The sequence below is a fragment of the Pyricularia pennisetigena genome (genome assembly GCF_004337985.1).
Source record: "Pyricularia pennisetigena strain Br36 chromosome 7 map unlocalized Pyricularia_pennisetigena_Br36_Scf_8, whole genome shotgun sequence".
NCBI lineage: Eukaryota > Fungi > Ascomycota > Sordariomycetes > Magnaporthales > Pyriculariaceae > Pyricularia > Pyricularia pennisetigena.
This window is the reverse complement of record NW_021940920.1, coordinates 1715637-1736367: the sequence shown is the minus strand read 5'-3', so window position 1 is coordinate 1736367 and position 20731 is coordinate 1715637. Positions and strand designations below refer to the sequence as shown.

The following is a 20731-nucleotide window of genomic DNA, read 5'->3' as shown; positions in this document are numbered from 1 at the left end:
CTTGATCCATTGCAGATTATACTTTTACCCGTGACGAATACGGTTACCAGGCAGCGCTTGTACCCACGCTTGAACAGTTTATTTTCCCTAGATAACCAGCTCCGCTGCATTTCAGTAGCCATAACGGGAAAACCGGCAGAGATTTTTATCTTTGCCCCTCAACCCATGATAGGATTCACCTGTGATGTTGACTCGGCTGTAGCTCGATTCCAGAAACATTTGACACAAACTCCTACGCCAACCATTGAGCACGTCCACGAGATTCTAACAGGAAGTGGTGTCATGTGTGTGTGGATGACCGACTCATAAGAAAGAATCTGTGACATTTGGAACTACTTATGGATATGCTTTGGAAGAGAGAGCGGGCAGTGGGCGCTATGCCATATCCGAAAGGGTTGACGAACGCCACGCGTAAGCTTTTACATAAGCGAAACATGTTTGTATGAACCAGCTCTAACTCGTAGCTTCATATAATGATATAATCGAGCAGTAGAATAAAGCCATTGATGACAATCCAACCTGCACTCTGAATATGAATGTTGTGGTGTAAGTTAAAATTTAAACATCTGCCCAAAGGCTTTTGCAGAGGCCTTATTCCTTAGTTTGGTGCTTGTGCCAGTATCCAGCCAAAATGGGGACTCTCTATTTCCTTCTGCAAGTACAAGTTCCACTAGTCATTTCGACCCAAGTACAAGCTCCTCACCTCCAGCTGGGGAAAGGGTTCTAGGGTCCAGAATGATTACCCCAACCCATGTTTCGTCCTTGGCAAAGCAAAACTTTAAAAAAAAACACAATAATCAGTCCACACGCGAATATGATTTTTTACAGGTTCGGGCAATCTAGATTAGCTTGACGCGCTTTTCTCCTTTCGGTCTCCCCCCTGATTCTGGAAACCACTTCGCTAGATAACCTATTCCCACCCAGTCGCAGGGTCGGGGTACAGGGGTTTTGAATCTCCATGGGGCGGCGGCCCGAAGGAGTAGATCGACTATTCAATCGTACCTTAATCGTGTCGGTCACAAATACAATGCTTCTCGGAAAAAACGGAAAATCAATCACGAACCTTAAAACAAGCCCCACGAAGCGTTTTTTTTTATTATTATTCATGATTCAGAGTCCATAACGTCATTGAACAATACGCATAACATCCCGAGGCCGGCACGACGAGCAAGCCACCTCAGTTGGAAGTTGGAACCCACAGACAACTACCGTGCTTCTACAAGTCACAATGTCAACACAGCCGCATCTCGAGCCCATGCGCGGCTCGACGGTCTACATCCCCTTCATACTCCGTTTCCTCTACGACCTGGTCGTCCTGGGTTTCTACTGCAGCCACGTCTGGCGCTGCCCGGCCCACAAGCTCAGCGCGCTGTACAGCACGCAGATCGAAGCGGCCGTCGCCCGCCGCCGCAGGGCCACGGGCCAACAATCCCGTCCCGACCCCGCCCTGCGTCTCTTGGACATTGGCGTGGGCACCGGCTACCACCTGGGCAAGGCACCGCCGCTCCCGCCGGGGTCGGACCTGGTGCTGGCGGACCTGAATCAGAACTGCCTCGAGGCGGCGTCGGCGCGCGCGGCCGAGACGCACAAAGACGCAAGGATCCGTACGCTGATTGCGGACTTTCTCGAACTGCGCGAGGACGCTGAGCTGGCCCTTTCCCTGCGCCGTCTCGCGTCGCTTGGGGGCCGGGCGGCGCCCGGGTTCGACGTCATCTCATGCACGTTTCTGCTTCATTGCCTGCCCGGCCCGCCGAGGCTGAAGGTCGAGGCCTTGACGCGCCTGGGCGGCCGCCTCCTGGCCAAGGATGGTGTGCTTACCGGCGCCACCATCTTGGGAGACGGCGCGGCTCATAACATCATCGGTCGGTTCATCATGCTGTGGCACAATCTGACGGGTGTGTTTAGCAACAAGGACGATGACGTTGATACTTTTGTCAAGGGGTTGGAGAAAGGATTTGAAAAGCTGGAGTGGGAGGTTGTCGGGGCGGTGTTTGTATTCAAAGCCAGCGGTGTTAGGCAGCCAGATGATAGACAGTCTAGCTGAGAATATTGAACAAATCTTGTGACTTTGTTCTAGGGAAAGAAACTTTAACCCTCCACCAACTTCAACTTGACATCCCCAGCCCGCCTCATGTGAACAGTAGTGCCGACATAACTGTCATCCAGCACCCCCAACACCCTACGCCTGGCCGCACCGTCACCCTCATCACCCCGCGGCGCAACGCGCACCCTCTTCCCGCCCGCAAGCAGGCTGGCCATGCTGGCCGCAAAGGCCGCCTGGCTGAACCTCTGCCCAGGACATATGCGCTTGCCGCCGCCCCAGGCCACGAAGGCGGCACCAGCGGCCGGCGACGGCGCGGCGAACTGGCCCGAGGAGTCGATCCATCGCGATGGGCGGAAAGTGCGTGCGTCGGATCCCCACACCTCGGGCAACACCTGCATCCCGCACATGTTGACCCAGATGTTGGTGTTGGGCGGGATGACGGCCTTGGTCTCACCCTTGGCGGTGCTGATGTTGATGGCCACGTGCTTGGAGGCCGTTGTCTTGGGCAGGAAGATGATTGAGGGGTACAGACGGAGTGTTTCGTACTGTCCGAGGCTGTTGGTTAGCTTGTCCATAAGCTTTTCTGTAGCATGGGCTCAAAGAAGCAAAAAATGACGCAAAAAAGAAGAAAAAAAAGAAGAAAAAAAAGAAAAAAAAACTTACCATGACGGCCAGGGTCCTTGGAAGCTTAGCCATGATACCGAAATAAGTCTCCTCCGCACCCAACTGGCCGTCAGCCGGACAAACCATGGCCATCTCCTCAGCTAGCCATTCCTGGATGTCAGGATACGCCGCCAGAAGGTACAAGGCATAGGTCAAGGTATGCGCGTTTGATTCGTGTCCACCCAGAGAATAAATCAAAAGATTTCCGCGGACCTCATCGTCAGCAAGGTAAGCCCGCCCCCGCGCCTCCTTGCCCTCGAACCCCAGTCCGCTCCGGACGGTGATGCGGAGCAGATTCTCGCCCGACTTGAGCACCTCTCCGCCATCCCGCAGCTCGTCCTGGCAGGTCCGGATCATCTCGTCCAGGTACTGAATCATTTCGCGGGAAGCCGCGAAGAACTCTGCAATCTTGCGTGGGACCAGGGCCGGAGGGAGCTTGGCCACCCAGCTCGGGACGGTGTGCAGGATGAAGATATCCTTGAGGCTGGTCTCGAGGCAGTGCCGGTAGCTTCTTGCGTGACCCTTGGGGACGACGTCGTCGCTTCTGTCCCCCGTGGCCTCGTCCAAGCCCAAGGGCTTACCGAAGCACACGGCAGAAAACACGTTGAGGTACATCCTGCGGACGTCGTCCACGGGGTCAACCACATCCCCGTCTCTGGCCTCGTAGTTCCGCATCATCTGCCGAGTCTGGCGGACCGTCTCGGCCCAGACTAGACGGTTGTTCCGATCGCTGAGTGTAGACACGGTAACCTTGCGATGTCTCGGCCAGTCCTCCTCGCTGCTGCTGACCAGGTTCGGCCCGCACACCTCGAGGGACTTTGCCACATGGTCCGGTTTCGGGCAGCTTTGCAGTATCTGCTCAGCAACTTGGGGATCTCTCGTATGCAGCATCACCCCCGAGGGAGCAGCCTGGAGAAAAGTGTCCCCATTCTTTTTGTGGACTTTGGATTCCAGAGATAGACGGTCCAGCCAGTGCCAGTCGAAAGTGCTAAAGTAGGTCCAATCTGATAGGAACGAGGGAAGAAGTGCGCGGAGAACGCGAGAGGTAGGCTTTCCAAAAACAATCCAAAACGGGTTTGCAGGCGTCACTGGCGTCCAGCGGACAGGCAAGCCGGTCGCCTTTGCCTTGAGAATGTTGTTTACCAGGCGAAAGGTCCAGTACAGGACATAGGTCGCCAGCAGGGCCGAGATGGTCACAATCATGATTGGCTTGATGGTTGCTAAATTCGGGGAGTTAGGACTGTCGGATCATGACATAGAAAGAAGACTTTTAATCCTTTCTTTTTCGTTTTCTTTCTGCCTAGTAAAGTCACTGATCGGATGATACGGCGCCAGCTTCGTAAAATGGCGGGAGATAATATAGGAGATGCGTAAGCAGCTACATTCGGACGACTCGAACGAGTCAGTGGTTGTATTAGTTTGTCTGCTTTTTGCTACGGCAGCCGCCAATCCATCCAGAGTCACGAGTTGCCTTGCCCCACGAACCGAACGATCCATGTCCAAAGCTGCAAGGTACTGCGCCGTCCCATCATTTACAAGACTAAACTGATCTTGGCTAAAAGCTGGCATATTAAGTAGTCAATGCTAGACTAGATGCAGTGATTACGATTACTGAGGAAAAATTAAACACCCCGGCACATGGTTAAAATTCGCGCATCTACGAAAAGCTTTTTTCTTTTTTCTTTTTCTTTTCCTTTTTGGGGAATATTCCCAAGTCATGGTCCATAGGTAATTCGCACAGTTCGCAGCCTGGCGAGAAATATTACCAAGAACAGGCAGACCCACAGCCTTTTTACCGCTACCACCATCGTCGATGCTGCTACATGGACAGATCCCAGCCGTCCGAGATCGTCATGGAAGGAACCCCATTAACACCTTGTCCCTAGGGGATAGAGTAACATCCCCCGAGATGCGCACCCTGCCCCTGTCCGTCATGAATTGCTCAACAATGCTGGGGCTTCCATCAGGCCTCTCCCACCCATCTGCCGAATTGCCACGCATCTCGCACCGCATCTCCAGCCTCGAGTAACGCTGAAACAGACGGACCAAGACCTGGGAATCAAAGTAGCAGAGTTAGTTGTGTTGCTTCGTTGGACTGGTTCGGCTTGCATGCATACGGCACAGAGGGTAGTGGGACTCACAAAAGTCATGGCCGTCATGCTGAGCTCCATGCCGATACATACCCGTGGCCCTCCACCAAACGGAATGTAGGTCCACGGTTTGGGTTTCCACACGTCCCACCTATACGGGTCAAAAACGTGAGGTTCGCTGGTCCCCGGCGGAGATTGATCGTATGTTTCCGGGCTCAGATCTGTACGCGTTTCCGTTAGTATTGAGAAAGCAAGCACATATAGTCCCCCTAGAGCAGATCCTAGCCCAAAAGAGGCAAAAAAAAAAAGAAAAAAAAAAAGAAAAAGAAAAGAGGAAAACGCACGCAGCATGTGGCTGGAGAAGATCACAGGGGTCCCTTCCGCCAGGCCCACTGGTCCGTTGCCATCCTGGCCACCGCCACGGGGCAGGCTGGTGTTCCTGAGAGCCGCCCTCATATTGAGTGATACGGGGGGGAACAGGCGGAGCGTTTCGTTGAGCGTGTTTCTGACGAGTCGCATGGACCTGAGGTCATCATGAGTCGGGCGTCGAGCATCAGGTCCAAGCCCTACTGTGCTCTCGATTTCTCGCCGCATGTCCGCCATCAGGTCCGGACGCTTGGCGAGCTCCATCAGGGTCCAGACCAGCGTCCCAGAGAGGGTATCGCGGCCGGCCAAGAGAACTGACATGAGCTCAGATTTGAGAAAGTCGCGGTCGCGCGAGACTGTAGCGCATGCTTTCAGGTAGGTCCAGTCGCGGTCCGTCTTGTCCATCTCGTCGAGCACGCACTGTGGCAGATGTACGGCGTGGTCTATCAGAGGCGCCACGAAGTCGTCGAGGACCTTGAGGTCTCGCTTCAGGCCCGACGTCGGAACCATCCAGCTCAGCGGGCCGGCGCACTCTTTGATGTTCTGAGTGGTCTTGACCCTCTCGAGCGCGTCCAACACGTCCTTGTTGCGATCGTCCAGGGTGTTGACCTGGCAACCCATGGCGTAATCGCTGATGGCGTCCAGGGCGAACCTGGACATGACATCCTTGAGATCGACGGTGCGGCCGCCGTCGAGGTGCTGCTTGATCAGGCACTGGAAGTGCCTCTCGTACGAGTCCAGATTGGAGACGCGCTGGCGGATGAAGAGCGGGCGAAGACGCTGGCGGGAGTCGTGCCACGTCTGGCCGTCCACGTTGAAGATGCTGGTGCCCAAGAGGTCATGCCAGCGTTTCTGGAAGGCCTTGCCGCGTCCGTAGTCGTCGAACTGCGACCCGAGCATGGCTTTGATGTTCTCGGGGTCTGCCGTCCAGATGGTGCGCATGCCTCCGAGGTTGACTTCAAACGTGTAGGCGTTGGCGCGGCCGGCACCGGTCTGGGTGAAGTTGAGATGCGTAAACTTGAGATACTCGTCGCGACGACCATGGCGGTAGAAGTCCCAGGCAAACCTGAGACCGAAAGGATTCCCCAGTAGATTGTTGCTGGTGCCAGCTTTTGGGGCGTGGCCACCATGGGTCTTGATGATCTTTTCTTGGCGTATCGATGCTGCTATGAGCCAAATAAGATAACCCAAGGCGGCGACGGCCACGACGTCAGGCCAAGACAAATATAGCAAAGTTGTAGCAAGTAGCATTGTAAAGGAGTATTATCATCAAGGAGGAAAATGTTTTTTTTTTTTTTTTCTTTTCTTCTCGTCTTTGCCGAATTTGCAGCTCTGTCTAAGAAAGGAAAAAAAAGCCCTTCTTGACCTGCAAATATATATTCACTGAATTACTACGAGCCAAGTCCAAGGAACGCAACCTCCCCACCAACTGTTTCGTTCTCAAGAATCTGCGTCAAGCAGTGAATGGCACCTTGTAATCAACCTGCATAAATAAAACATAATGGCGAAACGAGTAGTCACTAGGGACACCACACAACTCGCATCATGTACAGTAAAAAAAAAAAAAAAAAAAAAAAAAAAAAAAAAAAAAAAAAAAAAAAAAAAAAAAAAAAAAAAAAAAAACAATCCTTGCTCCTACGAGTCTCCATCAACAACCTCCACCCCGAGGTCCTCTGGCCACTTCGCCATGTCAACCCCATTGGTCCTCGTGCCCACCTGATAGCCTGGCTCCACCTCCCCGCCTGGGTAGAACAGCACAGGGGCGACGATTCGAACCGTCTGAGCCAGGTTCTTGGCGTAGTACTCGGTATAAAACTCGGACTTGGAGAGGATGCCGCTGCGGAGTAGCCATGGGAAAACGGTAGGGATCGTGTGCTCCATCGAGTGGTGGTGCTCGAACTGGGGTATGCCGCTGCGTCGACGAAGGTCCTCCCAGACGTGCTGTGGATACGTGCCGACGGACGAGAGCAGCCAGCGCGAGTAGTAGTTGAGGGCAAGCTGGGGACGCATCGCAGATCGTTTTTTTTTTTTAGTCAGAGCATTGCAGTGGTTCAGCAGTAAAGGCCGGTCGGCAACTGCTTAGCAAACTTACTCGTACAGTAAAAGAACCCCCTTTCTCAGCCCGACGCAAAAAGTGCAGTCAAGACCCCTGCAGATCCAGCTACGCCAGTACTAAGGTTGTTTGAAACGTTCGTCAACAATTCAAAGAGCCATGTTAGCATGTTGAATCGTACTTACCAATAGTCCGAGTTGGGGAAAATAGGAGCTACTGGCTCGTCACGACCCAGAGCCCTACCGAACTCGTAAGACGTGCCGCAGCTTTATACAAACCAGATGACGGGTAAGTCAGACAGAAAGAGTCGAATTTTTTTAAAAAAGGGGGGGCAAAAAGAAACAAAGAAAAAAAAAAGAGCTTACCGCATCAGAAATCTGCTGCCGGCCAGACCTACCCATCCACGGCCCATGCCATCCGTAGCAATTCTCCGCCACGTAGATTATACCACCACGATCCTTGCGGTTACGGCACAGCTCCAGCACATGCTGCTCTCCGAAACCATGCTTGTCCAGAGCCCCAGCTCTGTAACCCTGGATGAAGACGTCGGCCCCACGAATCAACTCCCGCAAGGACTCCCTGTCTTGCTCTCGCCGTAGGTCCAGACAGGCGTTCCACTTGCCGTGGTTGGTGTCCAGGTGCAGGCCTGACGTGTCGGGAAGGTGGTGGGCGGTGATGCGCATCACGCTGGCGCCCAGCTCGGCCAGCGATCGCCCAATCACCGGCGCTGCGATCACGCGCGAGAGCTTCGACCACCTTTGAGTCCCGCGAGGGGTCGTCGTGCGTCTCCACCGCTGGGCCACCAGGTCCCGGGTTACGTGACATTCGCGTGCGGGATAATCTCAAATAGCCCGATGTGGGCGTTGGCCCGACCGTGCTCGCTGCTTGCGTATTCCTCCTTTGTGAGGCAGACGGTGCCCGCTTGTCGGCGATCGTCCACCAGATCCTGCAGTTCCTCTGCCGTCAGTCGGCCAACTGCCTGCTTGTACGGCTGCTTGCTTGCATCCGCAGTCTCGCACTCCACCCCGCTGGGCAACCCCAAAGCTTCCTGAATCGGCCCCGGGTCTGGGGAGCAGTGCAGGTGGAAATACCGCCCGTCCTTGGTGGCATAGATGTTGGTCACGGCTGTTTGATAGCGGATCCCCGCATCCGAGCTGGAGAAACGTCTTTCCCACGACGGCAAATACCGGGCAAGTTGAGCGCGGCCCTCGGCCGTGCGCAGTGTGCCGGCGTTTATGTTTGCCCCGGCCGGGTCCAGCGCCCAGAGGGCAAAGGACATGATGAAAAGCTGGGCATGGTCCGTGTTGATCTCGACCCTCTGCGGCACGACGCCGTACTTTCTCTTCTAGCACGAGGTTGAGCAAGCTTGCTTCCAGGGCCTTGAGGCTCGAGATGCTTTCCGCAAAGCGCAAATTGACCGGGAGCGTCGGCGCATCGCTGCCGGTGAAGACTATGGACTGCGCGGCCTTTTCGATCCCAAGAGGCAGGCTGTTACGGATCAAGGGGTTGCCCAGTATCTGCTCGCGATAAATCTTTTGCGCCTCGGCCGGGACGGAATAAGGTCCGTTTTCGATTGCGGCTGCATCCATGACGATAATTTGCCAAGGGAAATATCTTCATCCGTAACAAGGTTGAAAATGAGACGACGAACTGCGGGAAACTTTAATGCTTGAGGATGAATTTATGTTGCAAAGGCTCAAGTCTCGACAGGGATACTTCCAAACCTTGACAGCAACAGAGTTGGGCTGTGGAGTCTAGCATGAGAATAACGAATAACTACCGCTGGATCGATTGATTCTCGAAATCTGAAAAGGGTAATCCACACGTAGTCAAGCGGTCTTGTTCATTTTGCCTTGTCCCGAATAGCCGCAAACACTTGTCATCCATCCATGCATGAATAATTGATAATCTGCCACAAGCCGCACGAGCATTTACCACCTTCAGAGACTACTAGATGCGTTGATGGGAGAATCCAACCCGGTGGAATCATGGCCCGAGAAAAGTAGAGAAAGATGAAACCGGAATATCTGGGATTTTTGACGGAGACCTGCTATACCACATGACACCGAGTCAAACCGATTAGAATGTGAACGTATGTTGCATTTGAAGGCAAGAAAATACACAACAATCAGACCCAATTATCGAGCCCAGAGATAACGTTCTGCCTGACCGCCTGCTATTAAAAGGTGACTTTGTGCTCAGCAACAGAAATGACATTCCCACAAACGGACGATCGGCAAAGCTGGGTGTCCGCTGGTTAAGCACACGCACACTATTTTTTAATATGCATTCTGGAGTGGCCAGCGTACTGTACATTGACGTTAAACAAAGTTGCGTCACAAATCCTAGTCCTAAATGCAACGCCTTGATTGATTACTTAACCTTTTTGTAGGCGCAATCGGTCAGTGGGTCTTCAATTTGCTGGAGTGTGATGAGATTCTGGGAAAAAAACAGTCCTAATCATAAAGGGCACAATATGCTCAGTTCGCTTTGCCTGTGGTGTTATTCACATCCATATCCATATCAAATAAGTGTTTGGTCCACTGCTACAACCACTCTCGTTTGGTAGATCTTCTCAGGATGGATTAGACAGCAACGCAGTATTCCTGCCTCTTGTGATTCTCATTTTCTGCCAACCCAAGCAAGTCAGCACGCTTTTGGGTCAAAAGTAGCAGAAACAATGAAAGACAGGGCAGCTAATCAACAAACCAGTTGAACGGTTGAAGATTTAATTCTGATTCCATCGGGGGCAACTCTAAAATTCGCAAAAGGGAGGAGAGAGAAGGCGCCTTTGCGTACTAGGTACCGCCGTACAGGCGCTCCGCCGAGGCTGGTATTAACAATTTATATTGTCAGTAATGATGCATTCAACTGATAGCACGCAACCACCGGTTCTGCAAAACTTTGCACCAGTTACGCAGTAGTTAATTTGGCAATGCAGGCTAAGTCAATCTTTCTGTACACGACTGAGAAAGATTACCTCGCCATCGATTGGCACATCAGATGTCCAAAAATAACGCAAAGGTCCCAAAATGACACTGGAACTCGCGATGTGTGACAATGAACGATTAATTCAATTCAAGGAATTTATGAATAAAAATACATTTTAATATAAAGTGTAAAACCCTATTCCTTACTATATACCCATGTTAACAAGTTTTACTACAATTTGTAACTGTGAATATAAGTATAAACGAATAAAAACCGAATTAATGCAATTATAATGGGTAATAGTGGGAATGTAAGAAATGCATATTTCAGATAATTAAATAAACTTTTTATATCCATTTGTTTTATTAGATTTTTATCCAATTCGCAACAGACAAATTTTCGACTTTTACATTGCCAAAGTTATGGCTTTGAGGAAATGGCGACTTTTGGTGGGATTTTGGAATCGTTGCGTTATTTTTGGACAGGTGCTCTACAGGATGCCTAACCTTTTGCAAAGTTTTGGACACTCGTGTGTTAGACTTGTTGGATAGTTGGATACGCTAAAACTTGGGCAAAATTTTCAATTCTGGTTTTAATGCCATTATGCGCATCGTAAAGCTGCAACTCTTGCAATGAGACAACACTGATAATTTTACATGCTTTGATTGTTTGAATGCGAATCAAGTGGGCCAATATATAATAAAGTTTTTACAGCAAGCCTTGTAATGGCTCGATCACTGCCAAGTGTAGTCGGTCGCGATCTCATGCTGGTAGCGCCTAATTGAACAACACGCATATGTGAAGAAATATGGAGCCGACTACATGCAAAATAAAGCAAAAGGTTAATACGGTTAGCTTCAGTCTCAGATTACCTTGCCTTTATCCATATGGCTACGCCTTATAAAAGTTATAAAAGAAACCCAAGTGTAATTTCTTTGAGCTGCATTCGCTGTCTGCGTCGATTGTGTTCATCAGCTTTTCCTTACTTTATTCATCAAACTTGGTTCACTTTCATCCTGAATAATTCTCACTCTCTCTTGACGCAATGCATAGTTTTCAAGTTTTCGAGTTGTTGGCCTTTGCGGTCTTGGGCGGCCAAGCCCTTGCCTTGCCTACCAGCCCTTCGAATCACCTCGAAACTCGCAGCAGCGGGTCTCGAACTGTTGCCAGTGTTTACAACTGGTCAGACTCCGACGAAGAGATGCCGAACACCTCTAGAGCTTCCAAAGACGGACAGGGGTGTAAGCGAAAGTAAGATAGTCTGCACAGTTAAATTTGTGACAAGATATCAAGACGCTGATTCAAACAAATAAAACACCCCAAAACAGAAGTGGGAACAGAGAGTCTACGGCAGCAGACACTAGATATACGCAAGAGGTTCAGGATGCACTTGGCCCTCTTATGGAACAGTTGAACATAACAGATAAAGATAAGACCGGCAAGAAAAAGGTTCGCGGATAAGTGCAGGGGTCGGATTGCCGACACGCGGGACAATCTTTTACAGTGAGAGGTTTTTCATCCAGGTAATTATATAGCGTGGTTTTCCTTATGCATAAGATAAAAAACAGATATAAATATTGGATTATTAACCTGTTGCAAAGCCAATGTTAATAACTTGCCTCGTGTAAGAAATGCCCTGGACACATGAAGCAGCTAGGTTCTGACATAAATAATCCATATGCACTTTGCCCCGAATGTGATATACAATATCTAGCGGCAAAAACGGAATTTTGGTAAAACGATGGGGTTCGCCCGGTGAGACACAACGGGTTTTGGTACGCATTAGCACCCGTGGGCGTCCGGTCAGATCGATCTCCGCAGGGAATGTAGTGCAAATATAGGATTTGGACTATCTAGCAAAGTTGCAACAGAAAGATCAGGTTAGATTCCACCAATTAACCCAAGTGTCTGCAACCTCTGGAAACCCTTCATTTTCCACACGCTTTTGAACACACTTTTTCCAGTCCGGTTTTCCAAATGATTAATGCAGTAAGCCTCTCCAACTATCCAGATCGAAAACACGTCGGCGGCATCATAAACCTGCTGAATATCGCTCGGGGGCGACAGCGACCTAGATCCGGGAGGAGGAACAGTAGTATGAGTGATGGCAAAAAAGAAGCCTTTTCCATCGCCCCAGTACGTGCCTGACGCAGGTGGCGACAAAACACGCGAGAGAAGAATTCTGCCTCCCACCAACCAGCAGTTTTCGCTGATATCCCGTATGGATTCTCGAACTTGTAATGCTCCAGGCGTCGTCGGAAGTGTGTTGGCGAGGAGTAAGCGGCTCTCGAAGCGGAGTTCAAACCACCTGGGCATAGCCCAAGGTTCTATGGTTTTATGGCTGAATAGAAACAGAGGACAAGTATTTATTCCGTAAAGTCGGCACCCCCGTGTCTCCCCCTTCCCCCAATTCCGGCACCCAAAATCCTTGACCGCCATTTCAACCCACCCTCTTATTTTTACATTTTTCTCGACCAAAACTAAAATCTCGATTGGAGCTTTCAAGCATCTCGAATTCCGTATGATAGATGAAGCAATTCGAAAGATCAACTTGTTGCCGAGATTACGTTGGAAAAACGGTCAGTCAGTCAGTCAAAGCGGCCCCAGGGGATTGGGTATTCCTAGGCCCAGCGAGACCGCCTGAATCGTGCTTTTTCAGGCCCAGCATGATTGTTATTTTTCTATCTCTCTTTGAAGATGAAAACTTCCGTCATTCGAAACTCTCAGTCATGTTAAACTCGAAAGTTTTTGGATTTAAGTAAGTTTTTCGAGTGGGGGAATTATTAAAACCAACGGAGGAGCGGGCTGCTGTCACATAGGCAGACGCCGTCTTTCGCACAGAAAGCTACCGTGAGGCTGACTGCAAAGATCGTAACATGGATATATTAATACAACAGCTGGAGTCGTTTGCTACGGTAATATTGATCTGGGTGTCTGTATTTCTTTAAGCGAGGGAGCAATAGTCTTCCGACAGCAAGAGTGGTAGTGCAAAAGCTTCACGGCAGCAACGAAATCGAATCCCACAACTCTCTACTTTCGTCCCGTCGCCGAAAAGACAACCTTGACAAATGACTCACTAGTGCGCCCTTATCTGTCTTGAACTTATTTGTAAATGCAATTCTTCTAGACTATCACTATCATTAATATTGCAATTGCTAGATCAGAAAAAGATGACTGCTATTCGTTTGGTGCGTTTCTCTTCACACGGCTGCAAGATTTTATTTTGGCGCCTTGGCAGTCGGCCATACACAGGATGGATCTGCCATTCTATCTACTGGATACAGTTTGGCAGTCCAACCGACAAAATCCAATCTTCAATTTCATTTTCGTTGTTTTACGTGAGGCACAAATCCTGCCGGTCTCACATGCACCGAAGATCATCCCCGAAGCTAATGATCTGGTTAAGTTGGCCGCTGAATTCAACTCCAAAATAAATGGCAAGATGATTCACCGGCCGTAGTTCTGAACTATTTCACTTCGGTCTCATCGGCTGACCTGGAATTTAGCCTTTCCCACGGCATCAAGCACACGCAGAGTAGAATTACCGCACCGCCAGCAACCGCAATAAAGTGCAGCTTACGAACAACCTCAGTGACACCCTCGGCCACCTTCCTCCGCAACTCTGCAGTCAGTTGCTGGCCGACTATTAGCCCCATTTCTAGACCGGCCAGCACCTTCCGTAGCACCCGTCGTTCGGTACCAACATCCCATGTGTGTATTTTTCTGTTGGGTGCGCCGTCCGTGATTGAAACTCGTCGATTTGATATCAACATCTGATCTGTTTGTTCATTTCGAGGCGTCATAAATGGTTTGATGGGTCCCTTTCCGCGAATGTCATTGTAAGAAAGTTTGCAGATAAAGGCTTTGGAGGACCTGCTGGCTAACTTGATCCAAATATCAACAACATTTATTAAGTAATATTTTATTTTCCACACCAACCATCGGCACTTTCTTCCAGAGGACTTTCACAAAGCAGCCAATCTTTGTTTCTAGTGGAGAGGCCGACACATTGTTTTACAAGCCTGAGCGATATCCCGACGGAGCAACAGTCGCTTTAACATCAAGCCTGTGGATTTAGCAACATGGGGCTTCTCAATCTTTTCTTCAACTGCTTTGGCCGTATGGAACATGATTATTACCCTTTCGATGCCCACTAAAAGCCGTGCCTCTCTTTTGCCGTCCACTCCGCCCATGAGATATCGGACTTGGTCGTGGAGCCCCTTCGCACCGCCGACAAAAACGATGCAATACTAAAATGTCAAATCGAAAACGCGGTGGGCGGCCAAGGCTGGACTGGGGGTATCGCCCACGCAATTGTTGCAGGTTTAAAAGCATTTATCCAACAGGGCCGAAAGACGATTGGACCAGTTTTGGCGGAATTCATTGACAAGGCCGGAAATGCCACAATTTCCTGTTTCGATTTCCCACGCAAATAGCCGTGTTTGACCGCTGGCTTTGCCACCATCGTTGCTGTCGGCGTGCTGGTGCTTGTGGCGCCGTGGGCTGCGGAAGCCCTTAGTTTTGCCGAACTGGGACCCGTTGCTGGTAAAGAAGACCTAACTGATTAGTTTTGCCTTGTAAATATGTGTGGGCTAATGCAAACTTGGATTCTTTCGCGGCGTGGTGGCAATCTACCTATGCTGGATTTGTTCCCAAAGGCTCGCTATTTAGCTTTTTCCAGAGGCTCGGTATGATCTGGGGAAGACCTTAACGTTGCTGCTAATTATATGAAATGACTTTTTGTTGAAAGATGATCGGAATACTGGCATACAGCATCGAGTAACTTTACAAAGATGCGAGCCGTGAACTCATCCAATTTCGTACCATCATTCACGGGGAGATGATTTTGCCTTTTTCATTAATGTGCGCAGCAATGGAGCCTCGGCTTTACTTTGAAAAGCACGGGGGACAAAGCTGATACGAGGAGAATTGTTAAAAGCAAAAGCACAGTCACAATAAAGAATAGATGATTAAAATAGCGAAGCCATTGAGGTAGTCGCATGTTTAGATCCAACAGGTCTTGAACAATGTCAACCAACCCTAATATATTTGATATAGTTTTGAAGAAAAGCATTTGGATTTAAACGAAATTGCCGAAGTTACCAAAGGCCAACATGTGGCTTTTCGGTTAAAGGGACTCGTATTTTAATTTTGCGACGCATTTGCGCGGCACGTCGCTTGCGGAGTTGCAAGGACGTCACAATTCGATATGGGATGGGAAAATGCAAAGTAGCTGTTTATCAATCAAGACAAATTTAGGGTTGACTTAGAATAAGGAGTTAGGACTATAAGTGTGATCCCATGTGCCCTCGAAGGTGTCAATGCGTACTCGCGAGGGTAGATGTTATAAATTCTCTGGGTGCGAGCAGGGGTCGGCAGTTGAGGGACTGCGAAAGGTGGCGGCGGAAGGGATGTGGTGTGGGGGATGCGTCTAGCAGCTGTAAAGAGCAGGACCTGAACCTCGAAATTGGCCGATTGGGATGTTCAAATGTTTACAGTCATGCCTGCACGATGTCGGTTCAACAGATTGTAAAACGTTTACGAAGTTGTACAGTCAAAACTAGCTCCCAGAGGTTCAATTTTTAACCGTGTAAAAATGGTGTTAATAGGCGCACTTGAAAATTGTATCAACATTCTGTCGCTGGCCGTATCGCCCCTATTCAACAAGTTTATGGGTTTAAGAGGGTTTCAGCCTCTGAGAAATACCGTCAGATGATGATTATCCCGCCGTTAAAATTCGCATTTTGGGAGCAATTGTGTTGATAAGTGTTAAGCCGTTGCCCTCAAAGCATTCCAGACGAGGCATTTTAGCGAAAGCTATGAATGGTTGATAGATGGGTAGTTTACAACGGATTTTGCTTACAGTTTTGATCGAAGCCTTAGATATGACCTCAAAATGAATCATGGACGACGTTGTGTACAGGAGACGTCGACGATAAATGTGAGTCCAATGATGGACGCATCTGAAAGTAAGGTTGGTTAAAATGCGGACAGGCAACCAAACTTTTAAATCAGACTTTCTGGGGCCCATCGAATTAAGATCCGAAAAGCTCGGCGTGGTGACTGAAGCTTTTTTTTAAGAAGCCTGTGCGGCTCTATACATCAGGCACACCAAAATAGCAGCTCGGAATCGAATTTGGCACGTGAAAAGAGGAAACAAATTAGGTATTGATAAATTCGGGATACTTTCAATAGGGATAATATGGGTTTGCCGACACTCCAGCTGGCTTTAAACTTACTATGGTTTGATGGCAATGCCGTTTGAGGTTTCAGTTATATTTCAAATAGCACCCTGGTATGCTAGAAGATAAGCTTTCTGGTCTCATTCGGGAAACTCACTTGTTTAGAAGCGAAATGAAACAGAACATCGACTACAAACGTTATATAAATCGATACGTGTAGCTCACTACATAACTAGGTACTCATTCCACGACTTAGCAATAGTGTAGCCTTTTTGCCACGGTTTACACAATATTTTTGGGTCCACCCAGGGTTTGAGATTTTGGAGCGGTAAGGAGAGTATTTCTAAGAAAAGGTAAGTCAACTAAATCCAGATTACATAAGTTTTCTTCCCAAACTGATAGCAAAAATAACTCAGTGTCGCCGCGTCTGCTCCATTCAACTTCATCGTCGGCCCAAAGGGACATAAATTCACTATACATTCCTACCTAATCGCGCACCAGTCTCCTATTTTAAAAGCACTGGTAAAAGGAAGATTTAAGGAAACCATTAAAGGTTCGGTCGAATGGGATAACGTTAACGAACAAACTTTCGTTAATTTTTGGCAATTCGTTTACAGCGGGGATTATAAAATTCCAAAGCAGTTCCTTCCACGCGCATTAAAACCCACCGCCAGTTTCACCAAAGCAGACGGGTTTAACGTTTAATTTGGAAAATGCAACCAACCCAAGCAATTCGAACCTGAACCCCTAAAATCAAACCAAAAAGCGTTAATCGAATTTAGCGAAATTGACGTTTGGGGTTCCATTACGTCGTCCAAAGGGTGTTGCAAAAAGTGCAAATCTTGCAAAAAAAATCACTGCAATGGTATAAATATATTAATGTTAAAAAGAAAACACTATATAAAACCATAAAGAGAAAAACAAACAAAGAAATCTTATGGGATAACTTTAAACGGTCGTGGCGTATAAACCTTTCCGTCTTTACCAAAAAAAAACATATTTAATACAGGAGGCGGGCCGGGCGCCCATACACTCATTCACCATGGCCAAATATACGTGTTAGCAAATCGCTATAGGATTAGTCGATTAATGGTTATATTACTGCAAAAGCTCCACCAGGCTTTGGTCGAGTCCAAAATACCTGAAACGAATTTTAACGACATTGTGGTAATAGTACGGTTCTGCTATGCAGAATTGGTTCCCGAAAATTTGAGGCGGTTGGTGGTTTATTATATTTCCTGTAACGTGGAGATTTTGTGGAAAATCAAGGAGTTTTAGGAATTTGTGGAGGATTATGATAGTTTGGCAAGGGCATTTGTGGGTCCATGTTGTTGAGACTAGACTGATTAATTTGCATTTTCTAGTACGCGGGATTGAATTAGCATGGTGCGAAGCTCTCAAAGCCAACCACCAGCATTTGGCCTTAACCGCTTAGGGAAGCTGTGACAACTTGGCCAACATGGTCTATACGATCGACCAAGAGAACATGAACACGGATGGATTTTTCAAGCGAGATGCTGCACGACGGTAGTCTCAGGGCTCATCCCTGAAGCCCAGAGCTCCACACATACCTCGGCAGTTAGCGCCATAGTCACTTGGAGTGAGGAACGGTGATGAACTACAAGCTAGTTCTGTGGTTTTGTCATGTTTTCGTGCTCCAGTGAGGTTGGTTCCAATGCCCGAACCTTTTTGGATTTGCTCAACGCAGCTAATGCGAGTATGGTTGCCGGGATAAATTCCGATACTTGTGCCAAGATGGGCAATCCTGCTATTGATGCCCCCTTTTTGCTAAGGGTCATGCCAAGATCCACACTACGTTAGTGGTTTGCCAAAGAAGACAAAAGCCGAGGCAAATAAAGCTACACTTCGAATCGCCATCTCGGGTCCGTGTCTCCCTGCCAATCCTCCAAAGCACCCACGGCCTTGACCTCCTCGGCAATGCGCTCCCTCCGCGCATTCTCCCGGCTCAGCAATCTCCACAGCGTCAGGACGACAACGATGTTGGCGGCCAGGTAGCCCAGCGCAAACGAGTGACCGAGGATGAACCTCGGCCCGTCGCCGGACCGGTAAAGCTGCGTCCCCAGCACGGCGCCCAGGTTCCCGATGCTGATCTGCATCCCGTTCGCCACCGCCCGCTTGGTCTGCCCGGAGACGTTGATGGCCGGCCAGGAGAGAACCAGGGCCACGGCCGGGTAGATGCCGCCGGCGGCGAGGAACGTTCCGAGGTACGACACGCCCGGCCTCTCCACCGGGTTGGTGTTTGCCAGCAGGACGACGTAGCCCACGATGGCGAGGGCGGCGGACCCCGCGATCGGCAGCGCGCGGCGGCGATACTTTTCCGAAAGCGAGGCGACCGTCAGCGTGGTGACGAAGGCAAAGGCGTACGGCGGAATGGTCAGCAGCTGGGCCACGGCCGACGTGTAGCCCAGGTTCGCGATGATGGTGGGCAGGAACAGCGACAGCGTGTACAGCGGCAGGCTGACGGTGTGGAAGCCGAGCCCGTACAACCAGCAGGCCGGGTCGCGTAGCGCCGCCGTCACGTTGGCCCAGTTGAAGCGCTCGTCGAGCGTGGCGTCGCTGTCGGTCGCCAGCCGGGCGTGGATGGTGCGCTTCTCGGCCAGCGAGAGGAACGTGGCCGTGTCCGGGTAGTTTTGGATGAAGAAGTAGGCGGCAAGGGCCACGACGGCGGTGGCGATGCCCTCGAGGATGAAGATCCAGCGCCAGCTGCTGGCCCACACTATGCCGCGCATGTGCCCGATGCCCCAGGCTAGGATGCCGCCAAAGGCACCGGCAAGGGCGGCGCCCGAGAAGAACAGGGCGATGCGGTATTGGCGCTCGCGCCGCTGGTACCACATTGAGAAATAGTACACGACGCCAGGGAAGAGACCGGATTCGGTCACGCCAAGGAAGAACCGCGCGGCGAGGAACCCGGCGGGATTCGTGACGATGCCCATCAGTGTGGCCACGATTGCCCATGCTACAGTGAGGGTGGGAAGCCATAGCTGTGGTGTTGTGCGCTTCAAGATGATGTTGCAGGGTATTTCGAACATGACATAACCGACAAAGTAGATGGTCAGTCCAGTGAGGTATTGATCACCGGCTAAAGGTATTATTGTTTTGGTCAGTTTCGGTCTTGACTGTGAAATCGAGCTTTTTGCAAAGAGTATTTCTTACACATCCCAAGATCGTCGAGGAGGCCTTCGATGCGAGCATTGCCGACTGTCGCAAGGAAGATGGGCTCGTCAGTCAAGTTTCCATCTCAGCATGCATCTGGCTGCAACTAACCGTTCGACCGATCTAGAAACGACAGCAGATACAGGATCCCAACTGCCGGCAGCAACTTCCAGTCAATCTTTCGCAGAAGAGCCTTTTCATTCACCTCGCCAGCTGCCTCGGCGTCGGACGAGTCCGAGGATGGACCGGCGTGGTCTTTCTTGTCTTCAGAGAAGATCTTGCTGTCAACGCCAGTTGATGCGCGCTCATCGTCTCCATGGCGGGCAGCGACGGGTTTTGATGGAGCCGAGTTGTCACTCATGGCTACGGTTCGCAATCTGTGGAGCGCTCGGCTGATGCTCAAGGGATGAGCAGGAGACGTCAAAATCGACGTCAAAGCACCGTTGGAATAGCGAACAAACGATTCATGACCCGTGGGAAGCCATCCGAATTTTATTTCATCTTGTCCCAGCAGCAGCAGCAGCAGCGTTTCAGCCACGTGCTCGTCATCGATATGGTCCTAAGCATGCCGCAATATGTTTTATGCAAGGGGCCAATTGCACCATCCCAGAATACCATGTATTTCAGGAACAGAAATCGACCAATAAAATTTCAAGGAAAATGATTGTATCATTGAATACCCGGAAAGGTAGCTCCCTTCATCGGAGATAACAGCACCTGTCCAAAAATAACGCAACGATCCCAAATCCACACAAAACTGGCGGTTTTGAACAGTAAATAATTTAATCAATTCAACATATTCCCAAGCAGAAAAATGCTTCAATATATAGTTTAAGCCCTGGTTTTTGATTATATTGATTTTAGGAAATTTTACTGTTAATTGTAATTGTAAATATTAACTTAGGCGGAAACAAGTTGAAAAAATGCCGTTAGTGGGTTACAGGGGATATATAGGAGATGTAGTTTTTCGAAATTTTAACGTTTTTATTTCAAAAGTTTACCAACTTTATAAATTGGATGCAATTAGACCCAGATTTTAATTTATTTTATTTTATCAGATTTCTATTCGATTTACACAGTGCAACGCAGGGGGGTCTAGTCTCAGCCCAGAGACCGGACAGGTCCTGTACCAAGCCAACCAATGTTGTGCGACTTCCCCACGATGGCGCAATACTGCGCACGCATGGCGAACAGATAAGCTAGAGTCGGAGAAGCACCATCAAATCCA

At 49.6% G+C, this 20731-nt stretch overlaps 6 protein-coding genes across 6 annotated transcripts; 3 read left to right on the top strand and 3 right to left on the bottom strand.

Moving 5' to 3' along the window:
• Positions 1-1228: 1228 nt before the first annotated feature.
• On the top strand, positions 1229-2044 carry PpBr36_09593 (uncharacterized protein; the record flags this gene model as incomplete). The annotated part of the gene is made up of 1 exon (XM_029896714.1): positions 1229-2044. The coding sequence occupies one exon, from the start codon at positions 1229-1231 to the stop codon at positions 2042-2044; it is 816 nt and encodes a 271-aa protein (XP_029744497.1).
• A 44-nt stretch (positions 2045-2088) lies between these two features.
• PpBr36_09592 (uncharacterized protein) lies at positions 2089-6414 on the bottom strand (the record flags this gene model as incomplete). The annotated part of the gene is made up of 5 exons (XM_029896713.1): positions 2089-2589; positions 2708-3947; positions 4572-4759; positions 4849-5018; positions 5142-6414. The coding sequence occupies 5 exons, from the start codon at positions 6412-6414 to the stop codon at positions 2089-2091; spliced, it is 3372 nt and encodes a 1123-aa protein (XP_029744498.1).
• A 384-nt stretch (positions 6415-6798) lies between these two features.
• PpBr36_09591 (uncharacterized protein) lies at positions 6799-8805 on the bottom strand (the record flags this gene model as incomplete). Its single annotated transcript, XM_029896712.1, has 4 exons — positions 6799-7238; positions 7614-7972; positions 8035-8504; positions 8554-8805. The coding sequence occupies 4 exons, from the start codon at positions 8803-8805 to the stop codon at positions 6799-6801; spliced, it is 1521 nt and encodes a 506-aa protein (XP_029744499.1).
• A 2387-nt stretch (positions 8806-11192) lies between these two features.
• Positions 11193-11608, top strand: PpBr36_09590 (uncharacterized protein; the record flags this gene model as incomplete). The annotated part of the gene is made up of 2 exons (XM_029896711.1): positions 11193-11398; positions 11476-11608. The coding sequence occupies 2 exons, from the start codon at positions 11193-11195 to the stop codon at positions 11606-11608; spliced, it is 339 nt and encodes a 112-aa protein (XP_029744687.1).
• Positions 11609-12251: 643 nt separating this feature from the next.
• PpBr36_09589 (uncharacterized protein) lies at positions 12252-12524 on the top strand (the record flags this gene model as incomplete). Its single annotated transcript, XM_029896710.1, has 1 exon — positions 12252-12524. The coding sequence occupies one exon, from the start codon at positions 12252-12254 to the stop codon at positions 12522-12524; it is 273 nt and encodes a 90-aa protein (XP_029744756.1).
• Positions 12525-18188: 5664 nt separating this feature from the next.
• PpBr36_09588 (uncharacterized protein) lies at positions 18189-19864 on the bottom strand (the record flags this gene model as incomplete). The annotated part of the gene is made up of 3 exons (XM_029896709.1): positions 18189-19429; positions 19504-19548; positions 19615-19864. 3 exons carry the CDS (start codon positions 19862-19864, stop codon positions 18189-18191), a joined length of 1536 nt encoding a protein of 511 aa, XP_029744755.1.
• Between the last annotated feature and the right edge of the window lie 867 nt (positions 19865-20731).